Source organism: Chrysoperla carnea, chromosome 3 (genome assembly GCF_905475395.1).
Source record: "Chrysoperla carnea chromosome 3, inChrCarn1.1, whole genome shotgun sequence".
NCBI lineage: Eukaryota > Metazoa > Arthropoda > Insecta > Neuroptera > Chrysopidae > Chrysoperla > Chrysoperla carnea.
This window is the reverse complement of record NC_058339.1, coordinates 80,715,454-80,729,986: the sequence shown is the minus strand read 5'-3', so window position 1 is coordinate 80,729,986 and position 14,533 is coordinate 80,715,454. Positions and strand designations below refer to the sequence as shown.

Sequence of the window (14,533 nt, the reverse complement as noted above, 5' to 3'; positions counted from 1 at the left end):
AGGCCAGAGTTTCACAAGCCTCAATATCAAAACAATAATAGATACTAAAAGTAGGAGATCAGTATAACAAAACGATAAATGGGACGAGACGTACTGAGTCATTTATTATTAAGGTTTATGTCAGGTTTAACAGTCCTTTAATTTCCTATGTCAACTTCCTATAGGTACAATGGCAAGCACAGATCTAGAATAATAAAAATTAAAAAGTACAAAATCCTGGACATTTAATTTTAAAAGACAATTTTCTGAAATATTAACTGTAATTGCTCCGCAATATTGCCCTTCGCATAGGATTTTAGACGGCATCTGAGAACCTACTCATGCAATCGTCAAATGGATCATATTTTTGATTTTTTTGGACTAGGTAACTAAATCAGAAACAAACAAATTTTCTAAATTTTTGCAATTTTGTATGGGCTATGAAACTCTGGATTAAAAGATCATTGTTTCTAAAAATGAAATATATTATTATAAAAATTTCTATTAAAATCTGTTGCATATTTAAAAATAGTTTTTGTATTTTCTTAACATTCTTAAGATGGCTTTGGTAGTTGAAACTAGCCACAACCCACAAGCAGTTTTGTTTCAAGTACTTGCTGTGTAAAATTGACTAGGGGTGGAAAAGTATTGAAACTTTAAAAAAATTTCTGAAAGATTAGGCGACTTTTTGGTATAATGTAAACTTAATTAGCCCATTTTGAGGCTTCCAAAAAAAAAATAAAAATTGTTTTAATGAATTTTATTTTTCCATATTTTTAGGTGTAGTTTCAGACGATAATTCTGAATCCTTCTGAATTGTTTTTGAAGTTGATGGAGTCAATAGCATTCCTCTAGGACTAAATGTATCACACCATAAATTATCACGTTTATGAACCCGTCGTACATGTGAGCGTAAATTATCACGTCTAGCTGATCGATATGCGCAATGTGGACATAGATGAGGTTTTTCTCCTGTGTGCATTCTTCGATGTTGAATTAACTGAATAAAAAAATGTATAATTAATTATTGATAAACTTAAAAATTTGTGTCTTTTTGAAAGAATTAAAATTTGTAAATAGACCCAGTTATTATCCAGGCATCACTAGGTTCAAAACCTTTTTTGGATAATTTATCTATGTTTGATCCATGGTAGAAATTAGAATCCAATGTACCTTGAATCATTCTGTAGTTTCTCAGCATTTATTTCTTAAGAATGGCCGAATAAAAACCAATGGCAATTTTTTTCGCAATAAAAAATAACAATTAATAATCTCTTAAATTTTCATGCGGTTGAAAGACGAAAAAAATCAGTCAAGTTTTCAAAAATTCCTTGTTCGAAATCCGTCAGACCATTTCAGCTGGCAAAATAATTTTTTTGAGTAAATCGGATATAAACTTTCATTAAATCGCTGTTTTGTTCGTTTTAATAAAGAAAAAATTTTTATTCTTTCCTCCATAACTCGGCTCCGGCACCATTTGCGGGCATAAGTTTTAAATGTAAAAGGAGTTAGAAATCACCCCAAGAACTCGAATACCAAGAGCTAGCCCATTTAAAGGGCGATGCTGGATATAGAAAAATGATGTATAAGTGGTAAATGTTGACTAGCGGGATATTGTACTTTGGATCACATATCATGTACCTTGGTTCACACATTTTTATAGATATTTGTTGAATATTTAAACTATCAATAAAATACATACTGATGAGGAATAACAGTGCCATAAACAGAGACAATTACACATTGTGACATATTAATGCGCATGGGTTTAAAAAAATATAAATGTAAATTTTGGTACTAGGTACTTCTACCCTTTTCCTATATTATTAATAAATATTTTCTTGTACGGGCGACGCCAAGAGGGTGGGCAGGTAGGCGAAACTGCCCCTTCCTTTTTTATCCAAATGCTAAAAAATTCATCAAAAATGAATTAAGCAAAATGTATCATCTCTGCCAAACGAAGCCACATGCCTAAGAAATCGCAAAAATTTTTTTTTACTTTTTTAGCAACCAGAGCCCTTTAAATTATTTTTACTCATAATTCCTACTTTGTATCACGTTTCACTTTGTTTGTCCCCATTTGGCCCATTGGCCGCGACGCTCCGATCTTCTTGTAAACTTACCTTTTTCAATTGTACCGTACGAAAAACACAAATATCACAACAAAAAAATCGATCATCACGATGTTTTCTCATATGTTTGGCCAAGGCTGTTTCACCAATTCGATCACGTCCACATACAGCACATGATAGACGACCTTGTGGTGTTTCGCCTAAAGAATGCATCCGTAAATGACGTAAATATGCTTTTTCGGTCGTACAGGTATACGTACACATTGAACAATGGTATTCTTCACGCTCATATCTAAAACAAGCAAATATTACAATATTAAAAAAAACCCCGACAAATTTTTGGAGTTTAACACCCCTTTTTTTGGTTTGGGTGTTAAAAAATTTGAAAACATGAGCTAATATTAAAGAATATGATACAATTTCTAACGTTTTTGCGCCACCTTAACATGCTCAACAATATTGTCTATATTTTGAAATATTTACAGTATTTTTGATATTATTGTAGACCGTGTAAGGGCACCTTTAGAAATTATCAATTAGAAAAAAAGGTGTGTTTACTTATGTACGCAGTTATACTTCATTTCAAATTTTGAGGGTGGATTCTGTTAGAACTTGGGAAAATTAGATGAAAATTAAATGTATAGTTTTTCGATCTCCGTCTATAATCATCATTTTCAACCATAAATTACAGATTTCTGTAAAAATTTAAGATAGAAAATGGCAGATCAAATTTTATTTCATTATTTTTTTTAGTATATCTTTATAAATTATAGCTCATGTGTTATTCTGAAGTATGAGCTATATTGCTGTACAATTTCATTAGAAACCATTCGCTAGTTTTAGCGTGAAAGCGTAACAAACAAACAAACAAATAAACATCCTTACTTTCGCATTTATAATATAATAGAGAAAGGGCATTAGAAAGGGCATTCATAAAAATGTATAAACGATTTTAAGGTGATCTTAAGAAAACGTGAATTTGGTAACGTCCTTAACGCACCGTAAGAAGAATAAGTACAAAAAAAACAACTTTAATAATTTTACCTAATTCGTTGCATATTTGTAATTTTTTTACTTTTACTCATTTTTTCACTATGCGTTGCAACATGTTGCTCTAATATTTCAATATGTACAGTTTTATATTCACATCCAGCAACAGGACACTTGTGTATCTCGTCTTTATTGTTGATGGCTAATAATTGTTGATTATCTACCGTTGCAGCAGAGATAATTGTTGTATTTGTTGATGTTGTAATTGTGGACGGTTGTTGATCATTTAATATTTGCTTTGTATAATTATCATTATCAGTGGACGTAAAATTTTCATTGGTACTTATCTACAAATAATATAAATTCTATATGAGAGGCTGTTCGTAAAATTTATTTTATTAAGATTAAATTTTTTGAGCCTTAGTCCCTTATTTTTGTGCATGGGTAGTTCTATAAAAATAAACTATAAGCAATTTTCGATATCTCAGACAAAACAAGAGAAAACAAACAATTGACTGAATTAACTGTTGAAATATCTTGTATATTAAAAGTGTAAATGTTATTGCTTGCATTATTTTTGATAAATTAGATAAGTTTAAAAAACCAACAAAATTATGATGGCCTTTCGACCATTTGTTTTGGCATTCAATAACTTCGAAAATTTTTGAAAGTATTCTTTAGAATTTTTTGCGTTCTCACGGATAATCAGGACAGACATTAAGACGGACAATCAAAATTTGGTTCGTAGCATCAATATTTTTAAGCTTTACAAACTTGGGTCTAAACTTAGTATACCTTAATATATTTCATATATACACGGTGTAACAAGTGAAATTTACAAAATTTAAAAAAACCCCGACAAATTTTTCGGATACGGAACCGTAAACTCGCATTTGAAACATATCTAAAAACTCTCTCCATTGAGTTACCTTTCAAACGAAAAAAAAAATCAAAATCGGTTTATCCGTTGAGGCGCTAGGATGCCACAGATAGACACACAGACAGACAGACACACATAGCGGTCAAACCCCTTTTTTTTAGTTCGGGGGTTAAAAATCAAATATATATTATATACCTAATTCATATATACATGGTTTAAAAATCAATGACCTTAAAAAAACAATTCCATTAAAATTTAATTTTAACGTGTAGAAAATTTTGGCCAGCTCCCCAATGAGATCGGGAAATACAAGGTGTTTAATACTAACCGCATTAGTATTTTCATCTTCACTTGATTCATCCGTCGTTTCTGATACACTAATTGTTGTTGGATTATTATTAAAATGTCCCAAAACTAAATTATAAACCGGTGCGTATTGTTGTGCAAAAAACCCATGTATTTGATTATTATTATTAATTTTAATCGTATTATCGGTAGCATTATCATCATATGAATTTGATGATAAATCACTAGCAATAAGCTCCGATGAATTTGTTGAATTCACTAAATTCACATTATCAGTTGCACCAGTTGCATCATTTTCATCAGTTGCTTCATTATCAGTTGCCTCATCATCATCATCATCATCCTCATTATCATATTCATTCTCATTATCGTTATTATTATTATTTTGCTCAGAAAATTTTGAACTATTTGTATCGTTTGAATTTTGCTCATCAATACTACTATTGATTATATTATCAGTTGCAGTTGTATCAAATACATTTAAATTACATGCAGCTGCTGCACTAATTATTGGATTTAATAATCCAGCAGTTATTGCAAAGCTCGCCGTATTTGTTGGTAATGTTGCTGCGGTAATTGGCGTTAATGTTGTACCATTAAATGTTGTTAAATTATTGGTTGGCCATAGACCACCATGAAAATTCCATATACCATATTCCATCTAAAAAGAATTAAGTATGGCATAAATAAAATTCAGTTAAAATATTTCTATTCTAATATATTTCTACTTTCTAAGAATAAAACTTCAATGAAATTATACTCCTTAATAATCTTAATTATTATTACTCTAGTAAATTTTTTTCTGTCCTGCCCTTATCTTCTTTATTACTTTATCCAATTCCATAATTCATTCCTCATTTTCAAGCTTATTATGTCTAGGTTTGACGAAAAACATACTCGCGGTCTAAAAATGTACCGCTTAGGAAAAAAAAACGCTAGGCAAATAATTTGAACGAAAAAATAACATAATTTTAAATAATAAATTTATAAGGAAAACATGTTAGTTTTTACAGATGCTCTTTTAATATCCTAGATATATAATACTCAAAACATTATTAGGCAAACATGTTAGTTTTTACAAATGCTCTCCTAATACTTTAGACATATAATTCCTATTTTTAATACATATTCCTAGTTTAATACATAAACTTATTTTTCGAGTTTCGCCCATACGTCAACTTAAAAAGTCAGCCTGTTTAAGAACATTAAAAGTTAAATTCTAACAAGTACTTTTTGGGGTGGAGGAAATCAGAAACGAAGAAATTGTATTTCGGAAGCTCGATTATGAAATGGACGAAAATTTTAAATTTTTTGAGTTCTAGGTATGTGAATACAAAATTATTCTGAACAATTGTTGAAAATATACAATTATGAATTGAGCCCAAAAACGGTTTTTTTGATTTTCCGATGTATCAACTGAAACATTATGCTAAAAGACTATTTACTGAAAACTAATCAAATGAATTGATTTTCGTATATTTTCAGATCGAATTATTTTTGAAATTTGGAAATTGGGTAATTTAGATAAAAAAAAAACGTAAATTCTGTTGATTTATGGTTTTGATTATTGATGTGATTTTTATCAAAAATAAAATCGAGACCATACTTGAAAATTTCCCTATTATTTTGAAAAATTTACTATAAAAAGTTCATTTTAAAATTTAAACAAAAATATAGATTAAAATAAAATAATATGAAATTAAATATATATAGGTCACTAGGTCTATATTTTAAGAGAATTAAGTATTCATAATTTTCTAAGATGGGGGTGTTTTAAACCCTTCAATTATCCATTCATTCAACCCTTATAAAACTCATTCTACAGGTATTTTATTGAATAAAACAACTTACGGTATTTTTTTTAAAATTATTTTCTATATCACATTCTGTTAAAAAATAAATAACTTTCTTTATTTAAATAAAATTATAATTTAATTTTTTAATAAATAAAAATAAATTGTTTATAAAATCCATTTTTCTTTCGATGAGAATATTAACCTCATTTTCGGAATAATAAACTGTCTCATTTCGACTATATCTCGTATAAATGTTTAGGATGTCGGTGGTGTTTATTGGTAAAGACTAAATCAATATAGAAAAGGTTTTCTATATTCAAGGACCAAGTTCGAAATGTTATTATGTATTTGTTTTTTTGTTTTCTTTTATTTTTATTTGAATTTGTGACGTAATTGTTGTGTGATTGGTAGTTTAGAAGGATTACCGAACTTTGTTTTTTATTTTTTTTTTCTATTTCAGAAATATCTGTACATATAAAACATAAGAGACAATTTTTTTTTTATTTGAGAACAATACCTTATTTTAATCGATTTTTGTATTTTAAAATAAATTAAATTTATTGCTTTTTAAAAGCTCTTATTTAACTTGCAATGTATGTATGTATGTTGCGGTGGATTCTTTGAACTCAATTTTCAAGTAGCTATCTTTAACCGATTGAGCTGAAATTTTGCATGCACATTTAGTTTGGATGAAAATGTATGGTAAGGTTGCGCCTTATTTCAAATGAGCCAATCCGTCGAAATTGTGGAGTTACCGTTCTTTTTTCGAGGCTGGTGTCTTTAGAGTGGTACCTACAACTTCTGTTCTAAACAAGTTTTTGTTGTTCTTGATGAGCTTATTTTGGGAAGTTAGTTTTCTGCAGTTAATAACAGAACACGTTGTATATATATATCAACGATCTCGACCGGTTAAAAACGTCGTCTTATCAGTGTTTTCAGGAAAAACTGAAACAAAAACTGCAAAATGTGACTGTTCCTGACATCTATGGGTGTATATCGTAGTTAACGAAATAAAATACGTTACCGGGACATTCAAAATGGGTATTTGTGTAGCGACATTTTAAACGATTCTTATATTAGAGATAAAATTTGTGTATTTATAACCGAAAGCAAAGCTCGGTTATCTAGATATTATAATCTTCCAATTCCTTCTTAACAATTCCCAAAAAGTGTTTAAAAAATAAGCCGTCACACGGGGATATACCTTTAATATTGAAATTTAAATTTCAAAATATTACGGCTGATGGTTTTTGAGTCATGCGGCATTTCGGGAATTTTTTATGTTGCAATGGACAATGCACAATTAATGGAAAGTAGAGGAGATACACAATTAATGGAAAAAGGATATTTTCATTAAAAACACAACACTTAATTTTTTCGCTCAGTTATCAATTATATAATTATAAAAAAAAAAAAAGTTAAAATATACCTACCGTAATTTTGTAATCTTGTCTCTACGGAGCGAAATAATTTTAGAATCAAAATGTATCTCGTAAAATTTGAGTTACGATTTACGTAAATTTATTCACGTTTGCCTATTGATTTGTTGTTGGAGTATATTTGTTGGTCGGTTCAAAAAATTTATACTATAATGGATAGTTTCAAAAAATTTATTAAACTTCTCAATAAGTATTCATAATAATTTTTCATATGGTTTATGCAACTGACCAAAAAACATAAAATGTTTTTTTGATTTCTTTTTTTAAATACAAACATAAAATTGTTGAATGAAATGAACACCAATTGATCAATCAATATGACAGACAATTTATAAAAAATTTTCACAGTGTATTGTAAATGACAAAATTTTGTTTTTTTTTTTTTCAAATTTCTCCTGGTAAAGTTTTGTTTTCAATAATTTTATACATTTAAATTTTTCAATATTTTTATTTTATAAATAATTTATATTTTAAATAGTTTTAAATAATATTAAACAATTAATTAAAAAAAAACGAATATGTAATTAACGTTGTTCATATTTTTAGTGAGGTGTAAAATTTGTTGGGAAATAACATCAGGTTCCTTTAATAAATATTTACACCCGAAGTACCTAAATGAATGGATACGAGACCTTAGAACCAACAAAATTCCGAAGGCAATTAAAATATGGTACGTAAATTATAAGATTTACCGGTACGCGAAAAAGGACAAAATACTTTTTTCTGATTGAAGACAAAGAAATTCTGTAAATTTTGAGTCTCATTTTGCGATATATTACTTTACCAATACGATTTTCTTTACAAAAATTTCACTTCAAATTTCAGTAATGCGCATTGCTTATATTAATTAAAATTTATCTACACCCGTGAGATAAAAACTACTTTTCTCACTCAGTATGAGGAGGAAAATAGTTCATTACCACATATCAAATTACTGTCAAAATGTAAACTAATAACAAGTTACAGTATCGTTTATTTTCACATTTTAGAAGCGTAGATAAAGTTTTCCCTGATATACGTGTGATAATGCATTACTAACGTCTTTCTCAGATTACAACAAATCGTGCTACGCACTCGTTGTCCAAATTTCTCATGTGTACGTTAATAATGCTGTTATCCCACTAGTATCTTAACTAAATATTAAAGAAATGGATACATTGATTTATTCCATTAAAAGAAAAATTATTAATCGATGTAGGACTACACGTTACATAATTGTACAATTATTGTGGAGAAAATTGTAGCAAAAAGAAAGTTTTACTCAGAATCCAATAAACTTAGTTACAAAGCATTATCAGGACTTATTTTATATTGCCATTGTTCAAGGTCTTTTACTAGAAATCAGAGTTGCTTTCAATCGAAATATTTTACGATTTTTGAAATTCGTGTTTGGAATTAAAGCCCGATATCGCACTTATAAGAGATAAGAAAAGTTTTACTTTAAAATTGCCTCCGAGCTGAAATTCTATTCATATTTCCTGATACTTTCCTAGATTTTTCTCTCACGAAAATATGAAAGAGGTTAATTAACATTCAAAAAAAATTACATTCAAAAATTTTTTTTTTCGAAATATTTTTGAAAACGTTCTGTTCAGTTTGATACGTGTGATTTTTTTTTCAAGAATTGTTTATTTTATTTTATTTTTTTTTCAAAATGTAAGAAATTTATTTGTTTAGTATTTAAAGCTACAAAACCTGTGTTTTTTTTTTGGAACATTTGAACTAATTTTTTGGCATTTATAGGATTTCCATTAAAGAGGGGTTTTCAGAATTTTGTACTTGAAAATTGTGTACAAAATTCTTAATAAAAAAAAATCGAAAAAGAATTAATAAAATTATTTAACATTTATTTTTGAACGATGATAAAAAATTTATTTATATTTATTTATTTATTTTTTTTGAGGGATGTGAAAGACGCGGTTTTGTCACAATGAAACGTACTACGAAAATTTTTTTGACTACGACCGCTTTAAGGTCAGGTTTAGGTAAAAAAAAATTTTATTACTCTTATAAAGTTTAGGTTAATTCTTTTACAATTCTTTATAAAAGATATTTTTTAAAGAATTTTTAATTAAATTTTTTTTTCTAGTCTAAACCGGGCCTTATAAATATAATTATAAGTTTGTTTAAATAAAAATTTAAGTATTTAATTATTTAATATTATCTATTTTAGTATTTACAAAGCACAAAAAAAAAAAAAATTATAAATTAATTAAGTTAGAATTTTTCAACTTTTATTGTCGTCTGAATGATTTGAAAAATTTTTTTTAAAATTAAAGTTTATAACTAAAATAAATAATATCAAGAATTATAGTTTCAGTCTAAACTTATAAATATATTTAGAAAATAATTGAATGCTTTGTGAAAAATCTTAAGGGACTCTCTGATATGATTTGTTTTCGATGTATGACTAAACCATTTTCTTTTTCGCACGATGTTATTTGTAATTTAGATCGATTTATTTTGTTTTCTAAGTGTATTTTAAAATTAGGTCAAAATTCAAAAATACTTTTTGATAAAAAATGTAAAATTTCTTTTAAATATTTTGTAAATTTATTAATTAAGAAACTGATGAAATTTAAATAAAAAAAAAGATAAATTGCTCGTTGTGATTTCGAAAGTTATAGATTTTAGATTCTTGGCAGCTTTATAAAGTTTCTATTACTCGTTCAATTAATTTTATTTGATTTAATATTTTCCTGATTTGAGATCGGTTTTTTTCTTTTTCAAACATTTATTTCTCAAAATCCACAATATTTCTTTAAAAACGAAACAATTTAACTTCATAAAACGAGAAAAAAGGCTTAAAATGTCAAAAATATGACTAATTTTATTATAATTTTGGTAAATTTTATCAAATTCCTATTGAATCTCCATCAGGGTAACAATAAAAACCGTATCGTAAAAGGGTATTTTTTTTTCTTTATTTTCAGCGTTCAAATACAGAGTGTACCCCCAGAATACTTTTCACAAAAATTTTTATAACAATTAATGAATTTTTGAGTGTGTGTGTATATGTGTGTGACGTGATAATTAATTATCTACAAAATGGTCTTTATCATCTAAGAATTTGTTATTTATTTATTTATTTATTTTTTTTTTGAAAGGTCTATATTCTTCTTTTTTGATGAATAATTCTTTAACAATTATTCGATTCTACAATATTCTAGAAAAGCTTCAAAATGAAATATTTTTTTATAAACTTATGAAAAAAGCACAATATCTTTATTTTCTTTTTATAAATTGATAATAATTAACTATAGGTCTAAGGTCGGGTGTTATTTTTGACAGTCATTTCCGAGCGTCGTTCATGGCAAGTTTAAAAAGAATGAATATTCATTGAGGATAACATATAAAAATATGTATCATTTTTCCTTTATACTCATTTTATCCTTAAAAATTGTAATTTTCGAGGTATTGCACAATGGACATTCGGAAGAATTATTTTTATTAATTAAGGAAGGTCCCTCGGCAATAATAGAAAAATAAATTAGTAGATAAGGATCCGAATTTTTAGTATGTTATAGTTCACGAAATATATTATTGTATAAAACAAAAATTTGGGTATCTTATCGTTCAATTAATAAAAACTCTCTTAATTGAACGGTAAGATACCCAAATTTTTGTTTTATACAATAATATTTTTCGTTAACTATAACATATTAAAAATTCGGATCATTATCTACTAATTTATTTTTTTCTATTACTGGCGAGTCACCCTCCTTAAAATAGAAATAGTTTAATGTAAAACTATTAAAAGTAATTTTATCGAAGTAAGCTATACTTACCGTGCAATGAAAAAATTCTGGGGTAATCTAAATAGCAGACTACTAGATAAGTTATACCGTTTCTAGACCACTTTGGATCATTCTTACATATAATTTACCATAAGGAATTCAAAGGTTCATTTTGCACTTTTAGTTCTCTTTTTGTATTGTTAATTGCCTAACTTTAACGCTTATCTACTACTAATTTATATTGTATTCAAGTACAACCTAGTTGAGTACACTTGTTGGCTAATTCTTTAATGGTTACTTACTATTCATTTATATTCAACGTAGCTAAATGAATCTTAGAATTTCTTATTGTAAATTACATGTAAAAACGACCCAAAGTGGTCTAGAAACGGTATTCGCGTTGTGTGCGTAGTCATGGTAGAGAGAATAAAAACAATGCCAGCGCTTCTAGTGAAAAATTTTGGCGATAAAGGAGACTGTAATGACTAATTTGCAATTCTTTACATGTTAATGTTATAGAAAATGTCAAATTAAAATTATTGAAAAACATTAATTAATTAAACTTAATGCATTAAAAATTAAATTGCACAAATATTATTTTTCAAATGTAAATTATCATAATTATTTATTTAAATTTGTGAGACAATAATATTAAATTTTCAATGTAAGCATAAATGCAATCCATACAATTATATATGCATCCATACAATTCTATAATTAAAGTAGTGTATCGTTACCATGGAAACGCCTCCATTAAAACTCACGTACGGTGCGAATAGCTTATCTACTCATTCTCCGGCGAAAAAATTTTCGTAGAGCGAACAGTAGTTCTGAAATGACTGTCAAATATTACGCCCGATTCCATATACCTATACGTGTTTTTTTTTTTTAAATTTTTATTTTTTTTTATTTTGTAGGTTAAGGTTTAAACATCTAAACTTGTTGTTAACAAAGTGAATTATATTTTTTTAAATAAAGGCAATGATAATTGTTTTTTTTTTGTTATCCTTAAATATGGCTGAGACTTATCTACATAATAAATATTGTGTTTTAATTTTTTACTTTTTTGTATATAAAAATTACATATTTTTGTTTTTGGGAGGATTATACAATTGTTTGGGTGTGTGTTTTTTTTGGAAATTAAACACATATTCAATTTGATCGTGGCCAATCACATTCATTTAAAACTAATTACAACCATAAAAATCCATTGTATTAAAATTGGTAATTTCAACATTGGTTACAACATTGGTCTATGGAATAACTAGACCATTTAAAAGTGAGCTATTTTTTATAACAGTTCATTCGATGTAAATTACCGTGGTTTAATGGCAAAATGATTTTTTCAATAGCTAGTTACTACTAGTTGGGTCTTTTAATCATGTTTTTGGATATTTCACTAACATTAAAAGATATATTCGAAATTTCAGAATCTCAATCTTTAAGTCTTGGATTACTAAATAATTTATTTGGTAATTTACTCTTTTAAACTACCCTCAATCAGTTTTAGTTTGTTTAAATTATTACCAATTTCAATACAATTTTTCGAAAAAAATTATGTATAAAAGAATTATTTGGAAATTATAAAATACAAAAAATTTGTTAACTATTTATATCGTTTGTAATATGTTGAAGCATTTTGAATTAAATATCCTAATAAATATGAATTTGTATTTATAATTAGTGACATTCAAATGTTTTTTGGAACATAATAAAAAAAATGATTTTTTTGTTTGTTTAAAAATCTTAATGTAATTAATATATATTATAGGCAACGAATCTCATCTTTTTTTTAGTAACATTTTTCAATAATTTTTTCTGTACATTTTAACATATTTTTTTTTTTATATCTATCTCTTTGGAATTGCTTCTAAGACTGCTTAGGAGTTATATGGCGACTGGGTTCATTTCTCTGACATCCTATTAGATTAAATTTTGTTAAATGTTATTTTTAAATTTTTTTGATAGTCAAAATAGTTAAATCTTCTAAAAATTTCATAAGTTTTAAAAAAAAAAGGAAATGTACCTATATAGGGTGTTTTTTTAAGTTGACAAATGCTTGAAACTCAAAAACTAAAATGCTTCAAGCAAAAAATGTTGGATGCAAAGGCGTACATCTTACGCAGACATTGAATCCGACGTAGGTTTTTAGCCTTAATGATAAGCTCTGTCTACTCCATAACTGGTTATAAATAGATGAACACTTTAAATTAAAAAGTTGTCAATTTGATTAAAAAAGTTGCATTTTTGGCCGAAATATTTTTCCCGCAAATCGTACAAGTTAGGGAAAAACGTATTGAAAAGTTTTGTCAAAAATTGTTATTTCATGTAATTGTTTTTGCTGATTCTAGGCACTCTTCGAAACAAATTATTCAATTAAAGTGATTTCTTTTTCTAAAAAACCTTTTTTTTTGTTAAAATTGAATGGAGAAACGTGCAAAAAGCAAAATTTTTGCTATTATTTACTGTCTAAACTTTTCGATTTTCAAAAAATGATTTGCATAAAGAATAATTTTCGAAATTAAAGTGTTCGTCTAAAGGTCTGGTTATGAATCATAATAAGGTTTTAATCGAACCTGAAAATTAAGGTCGAATTTAATTCTTGTACAAGGCATGTGCCTTTGAAACTAACATTTTTCCTTAATAAAATATAAAATTTAACTATAAGAAAATACAATTTCCATTAAAATTTATTTGAAAAATTTTAACCCAAGGAAATGGTGTAAAAATTTTTCATATTAAAAATAAATGATTTCAACTGAGAGAAAGTATATTTTTAAAAATTTTTTTTGTAATATATTTTTTTTTTCTTTTTTTTTTTTTAAATAAATCTAAATGATCAAATTTTCAATTGAAATTTTAAAACAATTTCCCTCGTCGTTTACAAGTATTGAACAAGTTGTAAATATTGCAGAAAGAATTTTTATTGGTGTTGGCGCAGGATAATAAATAAAAAATAATAAGACAAAATCATTGATTTTCGGCGTTTACTTTTCTTGTGAACAAAAAAACTTTAATGAACGGATGAACGGATGAACAATTTTTGACAAAAAAATATGTTAAAATGTTAGTAATTTGTATTTAGAGCGGGCGCTGGATGGGGTTGAGTGTGCAAAATATGAGTACCGCATTTTTTCAATCGATTCTTGATCATAAAAGCTTATAGATTAATAATTCTGGATCTTGCCAGAAACCTTATTGGTCCAATTTTTGCATACTCTCCCCCTCCACAGAAACAGTTAAATGACATTTTTTTGAATCAAGTAAAGGTTCTATGGGTCATTTAACGTCAAAAAGGCTTTTTGTGATTTTTTCGTAAACTTCTTCGTTTCCT

General features: G+C 27.0%; 1 protein-coding gene across 1 annotated transcript; it reads right to left on the bottom strand.

The window, feature by feature from the left end:
- Nucleotides 1–739: 739 nt before the first annotated feature.
- LOC123296288 (transcription factor che-1-like) lies at nucleotides 740–5,071 on the bottom strand. The gene is made up of 5 exons (XM_044877749.1): nucleotides 5,057–5,071; nucleotides 4,250–4,888; nucleotides 3,096–3,388; nucleotides 2,103–2,343; nucleotides 740–979 (listed from the first exon to the last, which is right to left on the bottom strand). The coding sequence occupies exons 1-5, from the start codon at nucleotides 5,069–5,071 to the stop codon at nucleotides 740–742; spliced, it is 1,428 nt and encodes a 475-aa protein (XP_044733684.1).
- Nucleotides 5,072–14,533: the final 9,462 nt, after the last annotated feature.